This window comes from Marmota marmota, unplaced genomic scaffold, assembly GCF_001458135.2.
Source record: "Marmota marmota marmota unplaced genomic scaffold, marMar, whole genome shotgun sequence".
In the NCBI taxonomy this organism is placed as follows: Eukaryota; Metazoa; Chordata; class Mammalia; order Rodentia; family Sciuridae; genus Marmota; species Marmota marmota.
Window position 1 is genome coordinate 6,072,229 of NW_026000241.1, and position 15,756 is coordinate 6,087,984.

Here is a 15,756-nt window from a genome sequence, read left to right on the forward strand (position 1 = left end):
GAACTGCGGCTGCGGGCGCCGCCGGGGATCACGCCGAGAGGGCCCCGCCCACCGCCCGAGCCTCGCCTTTGTGGGTGGGGTCACTCAGGGCCTCGCCGTGTCGTCTGCAGTTGTTTGGGGACTGACTGATGGGTGTCCTGAGGTGCCACCTGGACCACACCACTCTCCAATTCTACGTGGGTGGTCCAGTGTGACTAGGCAGAGGGACAGGTTTGGCCAAAGAGCTAGAAGTGACACTAAATAACGCATTGTATCACAAGTTCCATTGGTGGCCGCCCTGCGTGTAAGGGGACCGAAGAGCCAGGCGTCTGGGATCCGGGTGGAGCCGGGCCCTGTACCTTATCTGGGGCTGAGAGGAGGATCGCGAGTTCAAAACCCGCTGCAGCAACTTAGCGAGACCGTGTCTCTAAAGAAAATACTTTAAAAATGGGATTGGAATGCGGCTCAGTGATTAAGTGGCCCTGGGTTCAATCCCCAGTGCCAAAAAAGAAAAAGAAAGTGTGTTGTTCCTTTCCTTGTGCAACTTTTTTAAAACTTTGCATTTTTTAACATTAAGAGACAAAATTCTAACAAAGCAGCAAAAGAGAGATTATGTGTCCCCGTTGTGGAGTCCTGTGCTCTGTGCTAGGGCTGCAACGGGAGCCCGGCGGTTTCCTCCAGGGCTTGCAGCATAGACGGCCCCCCATCCAGCACAAGCGAGCTGGCTTGGAAGGCTGCAGGAGCTGGCCGTGGAGAGCTGGCACAAGGGGACGCTGCCAAACCAAAGGCCATGTCAGGCCCGGACTTGCTCCTTCTGCTGGTTTTCTAGAGCTGCGAAGCAAATGACCACAAACGGAGGGCTTAAAAACCACAGGAATTGATGTCCTCACCCACTGAAGGTTAGAGCTGGAGTCAGGGGGTCCCACTGCCACGCTGCGTTGGGAGCTCTGGGGGAGGGTCTTCCTGTCGGGGTTCCTTGGCTAGTGGCAGCCTCCTCTGTTCCCAGGGCCTTCTCTCATTCCTTTCGTCCTAGGATGCCAGTCTTCTAAGTGACTTTGGGATAACCCAGTCTAGAATGAATGGGTCTTAACTAATTTCATCGGAAGTTACACTCTTTCTTCTTCCGTAGCACTGGATGAGCCAGGGCCTCGCACACGCCGAGCAAGCTCTGTCTCTCTGAGCTTCACTCCCAGCCCTTTTTATTTTATTTTGAGACAGGGTCTGACTAAGTTGCTGAGGCTGGCCTCAAACTTGTGATCCTCCTGCCTCAGCCTCCTATGTAGCTGGGAGTAGAGATGTGCCCCAGCACACCCCAGTTGTAACCCTATTTCTTAGCAAGATCATATTCTGGGGTTCTAGGTGGTTGTGAGTTCTGGAGGTCCACCATTCACCCCACTACAGGGTGCAGAGGCATTTCCCTCCTTGAGGTGGGACCTGGGTCCTCTAGGCCTCTGCATTTCTGCTGCGAGGCCTTGGCCCTGTTGCTGTGGGAGAATCAGCCGGGGCTGCCCTCCTGGGGACCTGCAGCATTCGCAGCATGTTCAGAAGGAACCCGCCCAGTTCCACCGGCCATTCTGTTTCTAGGGACCTGATCCCCTGAAGCCACCTAGCCCCTGCTCCAGACTCCCTGGAAGCCCAGCCTGACCTGGGGCGCCCTGTCCCCATGACCACCGAGGGGCAACTCCCGGGAGAACCTGCAGGGGCAGGGGTGGAGTAAGTGAAGGGACTCTGGAGTCTCCTGGCCCCAGCCAGGCTGTGAGGAGCCCTGGGCTGGAAAGGGCCTCGAGAGGGTGTCCCTCCTCTGGGCTTCTGTGTCCACTGCGTCTGTGGGGCGTCGGCTCGAGGCCACCCAGGAGGGTGGTGTGTAGTAGCATTGCCCTGGGGAGGGGACAGCCCGGGGCCTGTAGCCCATGTGACGATGTGATGATGTGCTGAGGGAGGAACTGGAAGGAGGTGACAGAAAGGGGCCTGGGCGCTTCCAGCTGGGTTTGCGCTGCAGGGCCTGAATGTTCATGTCCCCACAAGTCAGGCTGAAGTCCTAACCCCAAGCAGATGGCCCTGGGAGGTGGGGCCTTGGGGAGGTGACGAAGGCCCACCTTAGAGACCAGGAGACCCGCCGAGTCCCTTCCTGGGCACGAGGACCCAGTGGGACCGTCTGAACCGCAGGCAGCCCCTCGCCACACGGAGTCCCCTGGAACCCGTGGCCTGGGCTTCCCACGCTCCAGAGCTGTTGTCCTCAGGCTGCCCCATCTGCTCCTTTGTCACAGCATTCCAGTAGACAGACAGGGACAGAGCAGGGACGCCCGACCAACAGTGAATCCGATCTTGCCCCTGCACAGCTCACACACCCTCCGTGGCTCCCTACTGCCCCAACACGGAGCTCCTTCTCAGGCGCGCAGCACGTGGGTGGGGCAGCTGGCAGGTCCTGCATCCCTGTCCCTACCTGCTCTGGGGACACTGGAGTGTCATCGCTTCTCCTCTGTGGCCTGCGCAGCATTGCTGTGGCTGAGCTGCCCTTGGCTTGAGGTTGGGCTCCGAGACGCTGTGGGAGGTCGCTGTCGGCTGTCTCAGCAGGTCAGGGGTCTGGGGCCGCCTCCCTGCCACAGGTCAGGGTGGCCCTGCGGCCCGCAGTGGGAAAGGTGCGGGCACAGGAGGAGGCGGCCGAGAGGCCCAGGAGTTGTGTAGGGGGATGGCAAGGTGGAGGGTGGGGCCATGACCGTGGACTTGAAGGATCCCCGGTGGAAAGCTGCTGGTAGCACTTGGCCACTGTGACTCCAGCTCGTCCAGGGTGGCCACTCTCCCTTTGAGGGGACCCTCCTGTTCTGGCCCCAAGGGCAGCCGAGGTCCCAGTGAACCTTGTCCCGAGGGCCATGTTACCTGGGCCCAGGAATCTGGTCTTGGCCAGGAACGGTCTCGGCGCCTCCGTCTCCCCGGGTGTAAGTGGGAACAGGACAGCGCCTCAGCTGGAGGATCCAGGTGGTCACGTCGCTGTTGGTGACATTGTCCCTCTGTCTCCACAGACGCAGCTGCTCTCCAGACTGCCCATCCCAGACAGCCGAGTGATCACCATTGACCCCACGCTGCCCGTGGAGGAGGCAGCCGAGGACTACGCCAAGAAGCTGAGACAGGTGGGTCCCTCCGAGCAGCCCTGTGACCGTCAGCAACCAGAGGTGGCCCTGGGGCCGCTCCACAGAGGAAACACCCCGAGGACTCAGCCCCACGTGGGGGAGCTCTAGGGTTGCCTGGCTGCTGACATGCAGTGGTGGGTCCAGGTCCCGACATCTTGGGGACAGTTGTGTCCCCAGACCCGGGCCAGGACTCTTAGCCAGTCGGACACATGAAAAGTGGAACCTCAGATTATAATCTCCTCCATCACAAGCACCACAGTGCTGTTTCCTGGGTTCCAGCTACAGCTGTCCCGTGGGACCCTCTGGGTGTTGATTCCCGTAGTCCTCGTCACACGCCAAGACCTGAAGGTGATGAGGTCACTTCTACTGAGTGCTGCGGTGCTGACGTGTGACTGTAGGTCATCAGAGAGGGTGACTGTGATGCCTAACAGAATGCAAATGCTAAGCAAGTCGTCTCTCGCTGTGTTACTTAGGGAATGATGACGAGGAAGAGGGCCGAGCCATTCAGTGTGGACGCAGCTTAGAAACTGTTTTCCATCCAGAACTTGGAGGCGGGAGCAGAGGGCGGGTCGTATTGTGTTCCTCTTTCTGACAAATCCCCGTTTCCTCCCATGCCCTCGCGCTCTCAACCCCTCTCCCCTGCCCAGGCCTTCCAAGGAGATTCCATCCCGGTTTTCGACCTGCTGATCCTGGGGGTGGGCCCTGATGGCCACACCTGCTCCCTCTTTCCAGACCACCCCCTCCTGCAGGTGAGAGCACCCGCGTAGACCCTGCAGACCTGTGACCCAAGCCCCTGGCGTCTGAACAGCAGAGGGTGGTGGCCCAAGGTGGCCGTGGTGGCTAAAGCCAGGCCTGAGACTGGCCTGCACCAGCCCCACCTGCCCAGCCCTGCTGAGCCCCACGTGACCCACCCTAAACAGAGACCTCAAGCAGGGGGTGCAGCTCAGCGGTAGAGCACTGACCTAGCATGTGTTCGATCTCCATCTCTATGTTTGATCTCCATCTCTGCAAAAACAGGTGGGGGGACCTTAAATAACCTGCCCTAGGACTGTTGGGAGAGCATGGGATAAGGGATGGGCAAGGCCTGGAGTGCACAAGTGTTCAGGCAGTAGAAATACGCTTGTCTTCTGTTCCCTACCATGGGCCTTCCTTTCCCAGGAGCAAGAGAAGATTGTGGCCCCCATCAGTGACTCCCCAAAGCCACCTCCACAGCGTGTGACCCTTACGCTACCTGTGCTAAATGCAGCCCGAACTGTTATCTTTGTGGCCACTGGAGAAGGCAAGGCTGCTGTTCTGAAGGTAATGGCCAGGGGTTCCAGTCCCAGGAGGGTTATGGGCACCAGGGATATGACCAGAATATGACCCCAAATGCTATTGTGCTAGAGAAATCAGATCTGAAATAATTCACTGATTCTTGAATCAAAGGGGGAAATCAAAGTTGCAATTATGGGGTAGTTAGGAATTAACACACATGAAATGAAATTGATGTAGCATGGCCAAAGATGTGCTCAGAAGTAAATTCATAGCATAAAATACATAATTTTTTGTTTGTTTTTTGTACCAGGGATTGAATCTAGAAGTGTTTAACCACTGAGGCACTAGCCCTTTTTGTTTTATTTTGAGACAGGGCCTTGCTAAATTGATAAGGGCCTCACTAAGTTGCTGAAGCTGACCTCAAACTTGCAATCCTTCTGCCCCAGCCTCCCAGGTCGCTGGGATTACAGATGTGTGCCATCACCCCCAACTTAAATGCATAATTTAAAAAAAAAAAAATTTTTGTTGTTGTTACTGGAGATTGAGTCCCTACCACTGAGCTATGCCCCCAGCCATTTTATTTTGAGACAGGGTCTCAGTAAGTTCTTGAGGCTGGCCCCAGCCTCTGAGTTGCTGGAATTACAGGTGTGTGCCACCATTCCCAGAACTCAAATGAATTTTTAAAATTATTAAAGAGGAAACAGTAAATGCTTTATTTTAGAATTATGAAGAGGGCAATAATATTAAATTGAAGAGGGCTGGGGTTGTGGCTCAGTGTTAGAGCACTTGCCTAGCATGCATGAGGCACTGGGTTAGATCCTCAGCATCACAAAAAACAAAAAATAAAGATAATGTGTCCACCTAAAACTAAAAAATATTTTTAAACAATATTAAATTGAAGAAAAGATAGCAGAAGGAGTAAGTGCAGTTAAAATCAGAAGTTGATGGCTTGGTTAAAGTGTAAAATAAGTAGATCCAAAAGATGGACAAAGCCCTGTAAGTGCTAATCAAGAGAAAAAAACAATGTTGCATTAGGAATAAGATACAATATAGCTACACAGAACATTTTAAGAAAGTATAGAATAAAATATTAAAAATAAGCTGTAAGTTGGGCTTGGGTGGTGGCTCAGTGAAAGAGCACTCGCCTCGCACACGTGAGGCCCTGGGCTCCATCCTCAGCACCACATATAAATAAACGAATGAAATAAATGTATTGTGTCCAACTACAACTAAAAAATAAATATTTTTTAAAAAATAAGCTGTAAGTAATTTCTAAAAATGTTCAAGTGCCATTGTCAAACAGGCCAATGGGCGACTGTGGAACACACTAGAATATTTTTTGAATATGTAATAAAAATAAAAGCTGTCGAGCCCGGACGTCTTCCCAGGGTGGCTTAGTGCTGGGGTTCAAGGTGCACGACTCTGGATGGTCCTAGGCCAAGCTCCCTGCCAGCGATGGCCAGCGTGCAGCCCCCCACGCCCCAGCTTTCCCACCTTAGGGGGGTGGGGGGGTCCCCAGGGACTCCCCACAGGTGGGTCCACGTGGCTGCTGCTGCGAGTGGGAGCTCAGGCCAGCGACTCGCCTCCCCGGGCCGTGGCAGGAATCGAGGTCCCCAAAGCTGTCGTAGAGGTGAAGACACACAGAGAACTTGGGGGGCAAAAGGCAGACAGTGTCCCTCAGTGTCCACAGAAGATTGTTCTAGAACAATCTGGAGACCAAAATCCATCCGAAGTCCCTTCTGTAAAATCATGCACTGTTGCACCCCAGCTGGGCACATCCTCTGTAGCCTTCAAATGTCCCTTGGGGACTTAGGAAACCAGATATAGTGTCACGGCCCTGTAAAGAGGTGTCGTGTAATCCCAGTGGCTTGGGAGACGGAGGCCAGAGGATGGCGGGTTCAAACCAGCCTCAGCAACGGTGGGGCCCAAGCAACTCAGGGAGGCTGTGTCCCTAAAGAAAATACAGAACAGGGCTGGGAGGTGGCTCAGTGGTCAGTGCCCCTGAGTTCAGTCCCTGGTACCAAAAAAAAATTTAAAAAAATAAAAGAGTTGTACTGTGTTATTTAGGGAATCACAACAAAGGAAGATGTCGGAACGGGTTCAACACACTTTTCTTTTTTCTGGAATGTGCTGGGTGTCTGGTGGGTGGGTCCCGCGGAGGCAGAACCCCTGGACGCAGCACCTGCCCACACTCGGCCATCTGCATTCATAACTCCCAGTCAGGTCAGGGTCAGCACCCCACGGCCTCCCGGACCACATCGCGCCAGCTGGGCACGGTCCTACCTTGGTAGATGATTGGGCACAAAAGTCAAATGAAAAAAAGAAGAAATTTCTAGAAAATTCTGATTTCACTGCCCTTAGGGAAGTCTTCCTAGCGCACCCACCACTTGGGTACAGATCAGCTGCAGCTGCTGTAGCAGGGACCGGGCCGTCACCTGTGAGGCTGGACGCCCCGAGCTCTGGCCTCCACAGGGGGAGCTGGCCCAGCACCACAGCCGCGGGCGGGGCCCTGCCCATGGCTGCGGGTCGGGGCAGCTGAGGAGGGCGGAGGCTGAGCATCCCGAATCCAAAGTGTCCCCAAGTCCCAAAGTTTGAGCTCCAGCAGAAGGCCCCAGTGGACAATCCCACACCCGGGAACTGTCCCCTGCAGAGATGTGAAGTTTCAGTTTTTCACTCCAGATACAAGAATCAGTGCGTGTGGGAGGGGTGGACGGAGCACCATGTCCTGTCCCCAAGATGCTCCACCCCAGACCTGGGTGTGCACAGTCCCGAATCCAAAAACCCAGTTTCCGCCGCTCTCCCGGCCACGCGCTGTGGCAGGGACTACCGGCCACTTGGTCCTTTTCAGGAGTCACCCTGGGGCTCTGAGAGGCCGAGGGCGCTGGGGTCTCACGCTCTGTCCCCTCCTCGCAGCGCATTCTGGAGGACAAGGAGGAGAAGCCGCTGCCCGCCGCCCTGGTCCAGCCCCACACGGGGACGCTGCGCTGGTTCCTGGACGAAGCGGCCGCCCGCCTCCTGTCGGTGCCCTTTGAGAAGCATTCCACGTTGTAGCCGGCAGGGGGACGCCAGGGCCACCAGGGCCACTGAGGCTGTGCGCCAGGGACCTCCCGGGGCTGGGCCCCTCTGGCCACCGCTCCCGGCTGCGTTTGGGAGGAGCCAAGTGGTGCTACGAGAAGGAAGGGACCTGGCCGCCAGCTCTGCCTGGCAGGGTCAGCCACGCCGTGGGCCGGTGACCTGGGTATTAAAGGGAGCATTGCTGGAAGTCCCCACTGTCCTGTGGTCCTTCATGACAGCAGCCCTGGGGACCCCGCCCGCAGCCTGGCCCATGGGCACAGGGTGGGGCCTGATGTCCCCGGGGCCAGGGCACCTGCTGTGGCCGAAACAAAGTTCCACAAACTGGGTGGCCGAGGACAGGAGAGAGTCACCCTGTCCTCGCCGTGGCAGTGGGAAGTCCCAAGTCAGTGTGGGGGGCGGGTTCCCAGAGGCCCCGAGGCAGGCTCCACCCCAGGCCTCTCCTGCTTCTGGTGGCCACTGCCTTCATCCTTGGCGTCCCTGGGCTTGGGGACGCCTCGCTGCAGTCACAGCCTCTGTCTTCTCGTGGCTGTCACCTTGTCTGTCTGTCTGTCCTCCCGCTCCTCCTCCTTCCTCTGCGGTGCCAGGAGGTGAACCCAGGGCCTCGCACGTGCGAGGCCACCACTCAGTAGTGGCTCCACCTCCGAGCCGCGCCCAGCCCTTTTGATCTTATCTTGGGTCAGTCTTGCTGAGTTGCCCAGGCTGGCCTTCAACTTTCGATCCTCCTGCCTCAGCCTCCAGAGTGGCTGGGATCATAGGTGTGTGCCACCGTGCTCGGCCTCTCTCCTGTTGTTAAAAGGACGGCCGTGGTTGGAATTGGGACCACCCTAAGGAGTCCCCTCTGCAGAGACCCTTATTACAAATCATGTCACATTCTGAAGTTTCAGGGTCAGGACGTGGACCCGTTCTGGGGGCCACAGTTCCTCCTCAGCACACGTCCCCTGAGTGCTGACTGCCCGGCAGGGCCAGCGGTGGCCCCTGGGTCTGGCTGATGGCAGGCCTGCTCAGCACCTGAGGCCACCAATGTGCCCAGTTCTGCCCAGAGTGGCGCAGTGCTGCTTCCCCAGAGTGCCCGCCGCTGCCCACCCTGCAGCTTCTCCCAGCTCCAGGGACCCCACTCAGGAGGCCGGTGGGCACCTGGACTGCTCAGCCCTGCGCAGCTCTGGGGGGTGTGGGGGTCCTGGGGCAGCCCCGCAGGCTGAGCGCAGGTGGGAATTGAAACTGCCTCTGGAGGCAGCTGCGCGGGAGGGAGGGAGGGGGAGGGAGGCCGGGGCCACAGAAAGTGAAGTTCCCTTGGACATCTGGTCCCCTAGAGAGGAAGTGGGGCGAGGCCTGAGCGGAAACTGCCCGAGAACCAGCGCCCAGCGGAGCAGGAGGGAAGCGGCTGCGCTCTCAGTAGGGCAGCTGCGATGGAGGCTGGGTGGATGGAGGCTGGGCGGGGGCTGAGCGCAGAGGAGGGGGAGGTGGGTGTGAGGACCTGGGGCAAGGGCCCTGCGGGGCGTGTGGCCATCTCCATCCCTGCTATGCCACATTCCAGCCGCAGGGCCTTTGCATGTGCTGTGCCTGCTGCCCAGTTGTCCCCTTTTCCAGCTCTCTGCCTAGCTTGGTCCTCGCTCCTCTAGGTCCTCAGGCCACCTTCCCCTCCCCCTAGGCATTTGCCATCCCCCCCTCCATTGCCCCCACCCTTATTATCTGACAGTTTGGTCACTGTGTTTATTTGCTCCCCTGTGACTGATGGTCCCTGGTGGTCTATTTTTTGCCACTTCTGCACCCTCTGCTGCGTGGAGTGATGTTGAAAGAAGATGAATCCTGTGGTATTCATGCAGGGCACGTTCAGATGTGACGGATGGCTTCAACAAAATAGAAGTTCATGTCTTTCTCTGGAGAGAAGGCAGCCAGGGATGATGGAGCAATGTCATAAACTCTTGGGGACCCCAGTTCCTTCTACATTATTGCTGTGCCAACACCATCATGTGGGATCTACCTCATGGTCCAAGGGGACTGCTTATGCTCTAGCCATTGTGTCTGTATCTCAGCCACTGGAAGAGGAAGAAGAAAAGGAGATTGACTCTAGGGAAGCATCCCGGGATTTACCCCAGACACTTCTGCTCACATCTTCATGCCTGGACTGTGTAGCACAGCCCCGTGTAGCCGCAAGGGAGGCTGGGAGACGTTATCCATTTAGTAACCTTGTAATGGAGACCCCAGGGAATGTGCTCTGTTCACTCATCAGAGCCCCTGGGCTGGGGACAGGGCAAGGAGAGGGAGGGGGCTGGTGATGGGCTGGGGGGTGGGGCAGTGCCGAAGGACTTGGGGTGAAGCCTCAGGGTCCCCCCTCTTCCCTTCGAGGATCCCCATCCTCTAGGACCCCAGCTTGGGGACTTGTGGGGACTTCTAAGCCAGAACTGGGTCCTCTCCAGACCCAGCGTCACCCAGCACAGGGAGGCACAGGTGGGGGGTGGACGCCAGGACTGAGGTGCCCTTCGTGTCCATCCCCCTTCCCTGCCCCCACACCCGACTGCTGTCCTGTCCTGCTGCATGTCTGCCCTGCATCTCTCCCCCAAAGCCACTCAGGGCTTTCCCCCCCTGTCCCCACAACCTCCCCTGGGACTGCCCCAGAGAAACCACCAGCTCTGGGAGCTTGGCCCCCGGGGACTGGAGGAGGACACAGGTGCAGGGCGGGGCAGGTTGGCATCTGCACCCCTACACCCCGCCCTGCCGGCTTCTGAATGGCCACGCGCCCAGGCCACCAGGCACCTTGTTCCTGGGGTGTCCCTTGCCCAGCAACCTGGGAGGCTGTGGGGAGAAGCGGTGTCCTCTCCACCCCAGGGGCCCCGGGGAACACAGCAGGATGGGGGCCCGGCCCTCCAGTCCCCTGGACAAGCAGCAGCAGCAGCAACTGAAGGGTGAGCCGGGGGCGGGGCGGGGGGGCACTGCCGGCAGCCGGGTGAGCCCAGGGCGGCAGTGACTTCCAGATGGAGCGGTGATTTCTAGGTATAAGTATGTTCCAGGTTTTGCATGGGATAGACTTATGCTGGACAAGGCTCCTTATTTAAATGAATTCAAATGTGACTAATGTTCTGCATTTTTATTTGGTGAATCCGATGACCTGTTTGGGGCAAGGTTTCAAAGTATGGGGCATGGGACTAGGTGGGAGGTGTCCTGGGCACAGTTGGGCCCCAAAGGATGGCCCTCCTAGGTGGCTGGGCCCAGCAGGTCCCTCTGCATGCCCTGGGGACTGAGGAGTCAGAGCCAGAGTTGGTGCTGTCTGAGTCACTGTGTTCCCTCATATTGAGATTGAGCACCTACTGTGTGCTGAGTCCTGGGGACATGGTGAGGAAAGAGGGACAAGTCATGGTCAACCAAATGGCAGTTGGACTGGAAATCATGGTGGGAGTGACAGATGGAGATGGAAGAGGGGAGACGGGGTCACATGAGGGCTGGGGCGTGTGGTGGAGTGGGCAGGTAGGAGATGTGGGAAGAGCATTGCGTCCTGGGAGGAACTGCACGTGTGCAAGGGTCTGTGGCGCGTGTTGCAGACTGCCCAAGTTCAGAATCAGGTGCTGGCCTCCCTCACTGTGCCCTTGGTGAGTGCTGTCCCCTGTCTAGGACTTATTCTCCAGTCTGTTGACAGGCAGCGAAGCCTGTCCTGGAGCGCCGCTGGAAGGACACAGTGAGTCACCTGTGCAGACTTGGGATTTTTATATATATATATATATTTTATGTAGGCACTCATAAGGTATAAACTTTCTTTTTACAACTACCTTCATTGGTGTACCAGAGATTCTGATATGTAGTGTCTCCCCTCTAGTTTAATCCTAAGAATTTTTAAATCTCTTTCCTGATTTGTTTACGTTTCTCATCCATCATTCAAAATTATATTGTTCAATTTCCATGTGTTTATGTGGTCTCTATAGTATTCCTTGCTGTTGATTTCTAATTTCATTCCATTATGATTTGATAATATGCAAAGTTTATATTGATTGTTTTTATATTTGCTAAGACTTGTTTTCTGGCCTAAAATGTGGTATCTTTTGTAGAAAGTTCCATGGGCAGCAAAGAAGAAAGTGAGTTCAACTGCCATTGCATGTAATTTTCTACTGATGTTTATTAGATCAATTTGATTTACAATTTATCTTTCAGGTCTGAAAAATCTACTCTGTTTACGTTTGATTGACCTTTCAGTGAGGGGGTTGTATTGAAATCAATCAATATTATTGTTTTTAGGTCTATCTGAGTTGGGTTGTGTTAATTAATTACACTGCATGACATGTATTTACGAAACATACATATTTACACCATTGCATCTTCTTGTTGGATTTTTCCCTTTGCTAGTATGAAGTGACCATCTTTGTCTCTTCTGATTAATTTTGGTTTGAAGTCTGCTTTGTCAGGTTTCAGAGTAACTACTCTCCTTTGTGGGCTCCATGTGCATGAAGTATCATTTTCCATCCTTTCACTTTCACACTTTCAGCTTGCTATTGTCTTTGTCTGGAAGTGAATCATTTGAAAAAAAAAAAAAAAAAAAACATAGAGTTGAGTCTTTTAAATCCATTCTGCCCATCTATATCTTAATCAGAGCTTTGAAATAGTTTATATTCAATGTCACTGCAGAGAGATTTTTGTCATTTCCTGGCATTTTTATTTATTTGTAATGTTTGTGTTTCATTTCCTTCTCTCCTCATCTAATGATATTTTTCCACTGTGGGCTCTGGAGTTTGTTTTTAATTTCTTCATGGTGTAGTATTTCCTTATATGTTTTCTTACGTAGTGCCAGNCCCGCCCCGGTGGCAGCCGGTCTTCTGCGTTCTCCGTGGGGACGGTCGTCTGGAATGGTTCAGGCACAAAGAGGTGCGCGGGTGCAGAAGAAGGGACTGCTTCTGGCGTCTTCCGTCCTGCCTTCTCCCGGCACCATGCGGGGCCAGCGCTGGCACCGGGATGCATGAGAGCCCTGTGCGCTTGGCCTGGGTGGGCGACCGCCTCGTCCCATCGCCTGAGCTGGGAGAGATCACTCTCTGGGACTCGGTTGCGCCTCCATGAAATGGGGCGAAGGTGTTCCGCTGCGCAGGGAAAATGCTCCTGGGGACCCGGTCCCGCTCAGCGCGGAGGGGGCGGGGCGCTGGGGCAGGGGGGAGGGAGGGAGGCCGGTGGCATTTTCAGCCCACAGCACCTGTCCTGGATTCTGTAGGAATATGAAAGCGGGCTCCGTGTCCTCGGCTCCACCGCCCTGACGGGGTACACGCTCCTGACGTCCCAGCCTGAGTACCTCCGCCTCCTGGACGCGCTGTGCCCAGACTCCTCCGGTAGGGCTCCTGAGTCCCCAGAAGTAGGCTTCTCCGCCCAGCATGTCCTTGGAGCCGGGGACCACCCTGGGTGCACGGCGGGAGCTGAGCAGCCCCCCTGGCCTCACACACTGCGGCAATCCCTCCATCCCAGACGTGACCCCAACAGAGTCTCCAGATGTCACGGCCCCTGGCAGAGAGAGCAGCATTGCCCCTGGGGGAGCTCTCCCCCTCTGGGAAGAAAACCCACTCTCTCCAGGCTGAGAGGAGCAGTTAGGTCACCCGAGGGGAACCGAAACAGCAGCGTTGGTAAAAGCCAGAAAACCCAGAGTCAGCAGGCTCGTGGGGAGACGGACACTGGGGGAGGGGAGGTCGCCCAGATTTGGCTGCAGGGTTCATCTATCTGCTGAGGGCTCCTGAATGTGCAAGTGTGAGTGTGTGAGTGTGTGTGTGTGTGTGTGTGTCCCCCTTTCTTTCTCTCTCTCCCTCTTTCTCCCTCTCTCTTCCTCTTCCTCCTCCAACATGGTGCAGAAAAAGGTTTAGGGTAAGAAGCAACACCCCTGGGCCAGGGTAGGCTTGGGGGTGCTATCTTGTGCCTGCCAAGCCGGCAGCCTCTTCACTGATGACCCCATTTCACAGATGAGGGTGTTGAGGCTGAGGAACGTCCCACGGTTGGTAAGGCACAGAGCCAAAATCCCACCCTCGGCTTCACTGCCAAGCTCATTCTACCAGCAAACGAGGCAGACGAAGTGCGCGGCTGCTGATTAAGGCCAACGCCCTCCTTCCGGCTGCTTGAATCAGTGATGGCCCTGACAAGCACCTGCCGAGGGAGCCCCAAACACCAAGGGGCAGAACAGCCAGTGACAGACGGGAGACCCCGTCTGTTTCACAGATGCCCCCCACACATTTGCATGTAGACTTTATTTTTTAGTTTTTATTTATTTTGCAGGGCTGGGGATGGAACCCAGGGCCTCATGGGTGCTGGGCAAATGTCCACCGCTGAGCCATGCCCCCAGCCCACATGCAGACTTCAAAATCTGGATCGTGTCCAGATTTTTATCTCTGAGCTGGGAGGTCCAGGAATTTCCACTACCTGAATTTTTGGGTCTTTTCACAGTCTGTATGTGCACTCTAGAAATTAGAGCAAAATACTGAGGACTGAGGAGACCCCAAGTAAATTCCCCAAAATACACTCATTTTGCCCAATTTCCAGTTCTAGGTCATCAGTGTCATATTAAGTCCATTTTATAGGCAAGAAAAACTGAGGCTCAGAATGAGGAAAAAATGTGCCCTATTTGGCCAGGCACGATGGCACATGCCTGTAATCCCAGCAGCTCAGGAGGCTGAGGCAGGAGGATCATGAGTTCAAAGCCAGCCTCAGTAACAGTGAGGCCGTTAAGCATTTCAAGAAAACCCCACCTCTAAGTAAAATACAAAAAGGGCTGGGGATGTGGCTCAGTGGTCCAGTGCCCCTGGGTTCAATTCCCAGTATGGGGAGAAAAAAAAAAGTGTGCCCAATCTGTTGAGTCAGAAAATAGTTCAGCCACGTTTGACCCGAGGCCTGACTGACTCCAGAACTCCCGGAAACAGCTCTTGGATGTGTCCCAGCGGGGATGGATTGGTGATGGCTGCCTGGAAGCTGTGCTGAGGAGGAAGCTGGGCTGGGGAACAAGGGCTGGGATGGATTGGTGATGTCTGCCCTGGGCATACAGGGGAGGAACAGGGCCAGCCTCAGGAGTGTTCTGAAGACTGGCAGCTACACCGAGGGGCTTCATGATCATTGAGGGACTCCCCTTCCCGGAGGCTGCCGTATGTATTTTGTGGGTATCTTTTAGTGACTGAATGGATGAATGATGACTTGCCTTCTTCTGGGCTGCTTTCAGGGGACCATGTGCAAGAAGAGACTGAACCCCTCTTGGAAGCGCCCGTGAGTTTCCCCCTATTCCTGCAGCACCCCTTCCGCAGGCACCTCTGCTTCTCTGCAGCCACCAGAGAGGCACAGCGAGCCTGGCGTCTAGCCCTGCAGGGTGGCATCCGACTTCGGGGCACAGGTAGGTCGCAGGAAGTTTTAGGCAGTAATGGGGCTCGGGGTTTGGGATCAGATGGCTCTGTCATGTGGGACATCTTCATATCTCAGTTTTCTTATCCATAAAATGGGTTGCTGGGGAAGATAAAAGGGACACCAGGCAGTTGTGAGAACAGTAACACCAGGGCTGTGACGGGGACACAGACCATGCCCTGCGGGAGCTCAGCCTTTGGGGTGAGGGAGGTCTTTCCAGAGGAGGAGATGTTGAAGCTGAAGTCTAGAAAAGATGAGGAGTCAGCCAGGTGAAGAAGGGAAACAGGATGGACACATGCAGTTGAACCGGTTGTTGACTGCACAAACGTATCCCCCCACCTCCAGGGGCAGTTAGGGGCTTCCGTGTGGCCCGAGCTGCTGACCAGGGGCTGTGGTTGCTCATGGGGTTTCCCTTCCTCAGTGGAGTCAGGGTGCCTTATGGTGGAGGTGGTCCTGCAGGTGTGCGTTTTCTGCGGGAGGGTTCTGCTTGTGCCGAGATGCGGGGGTGGGTGGCACTTGGTGCTCCTGGTGAGCTGAGGGCCTCTCCGGCTGTTGGGGAGCCAGGCTGGGGGGGGCGTGCCCTGAGGAGCCGCCCTTCAGTCCTGCAGCGGAGCCAGGCGCCGGCTGCCCGGGCCTTCCTGGAGGCCGTCCGGCTCTACCGGCAGCACCGCGGCCACTTTGGCGAGGACGACGTGACCCTCGGCTCCGATGCGGAGGTCAGTGCTCCACCCGGCGGCATCGGGAGCCCGGGACGCCTGCGGCCGGCCCGGCGCCCACGCCCCGTCTTGCAGGTGCTGGCCGCGGTGCTGATGCGGGGGCTGCTGCCGGCGACGCGGGCCCAGAGCCTGCCGGACCCGCGGGGAGCTGGCCGCGCCCGGGCCTGGGCCTGGACGGAGGTACCGGGGTGTGGCCGGTGGGAAGGTGAGGGGCGGTGGCCCGGGTTCCCGACCCACGACGTCGCCTAACTCTCGCGTCCTCTCCC

General features: G+C 56.2%; 2 protein-coding genes across 2 annotated transcripts in view; both read left to right on the top strand.

Moving 5' to 3' along the window:
- Nucleotides 1-2,834: 2,834 nt before the first annotated feature.
- Pgls (6-phosphogluconolactonase) lies at nucleotides 2,835-7,623 on the top strand. The gene is made up of 4 exons (XM_015489248.2): nucleotides 2,835-3,107; nucleotides 3,755-3,856; nucleotides 4,266-4,406; nucleotides 7,275-7,623. The coding sequence occupies exons 1-4, from the start codon at nucleotides 2,850-2,852 to the stop codon at nucleotides 7,410-7,412; spliced, it is 639 nt and encodes a 212-aa protein (XP_015344734.1). The 5' UTR covers nucleotides 2,835-2,849; the 3' UTR covers nucleotides 7,413-7,623.
- A 2,255-nt stretch (nucleotides 7,624-9,878) lies between these two features.
- The window catches only part of Niban3 (niban apoptosis regulator 3), a 10,735-nt gene continuing 4,857 nt past the window's right edge, over nucleotides 9,879-15,756 (top strand). The window contains exons 1-6 of the mRNA XM_048795359.1: nucleotides 9,879-10,384; nucleotides 12,205-12,284; nucleotides 12,622-12,736; nucleotides 14,599-14,766; nucleotides 15,375-15,490; nucleotides 15,566-15,737. Of these exons, the coding sequence (XP_048651316.1) occupies nucleotides 10,285-10,384; nucleotides 12,205-12,284; nucleotides 12,622-12,736; nucleotides 14,599-14,766; nucleotides 15,375-15,490; nucleotides 15,566-15,737 (751 nt within the window). The 5' untranslated portion in view covers nucleotides 9,879-10,284. The remainder of the gene's footprint in view (nucleotides 10,385-12,204; nucleotides 12,285-12,621; nucleotides 12,737-14,598; nucleotides 14,767-15,374; nucleotides 15,491-15,565; nucleotides 15,738-15,756) is intronic.

Coding starts and splice junctions, on each gene's coding strand:
- Pgls (XM_015489248.2), top strand. CDS start 2,850: ATGTTACCTGGGCCCAGGAATCTGGTCTTGGCCAGGAACGGTCTCGGC. Junction 3,108..3,754: donor ACGCCAAGAAGCTGAGACAG/GTGGGTCCCTCC, acceptor TCCCCTGCCCAG/GCCTTCCAAGGAGATTCCAT. Junction 4,407..7,274: donor GCAAGGCTGCTGTTCTGAAG/GTAATGGCCAGG, acceptor CCCTCCTCGCAG/CGCATTCTGGAGGACAAGGA.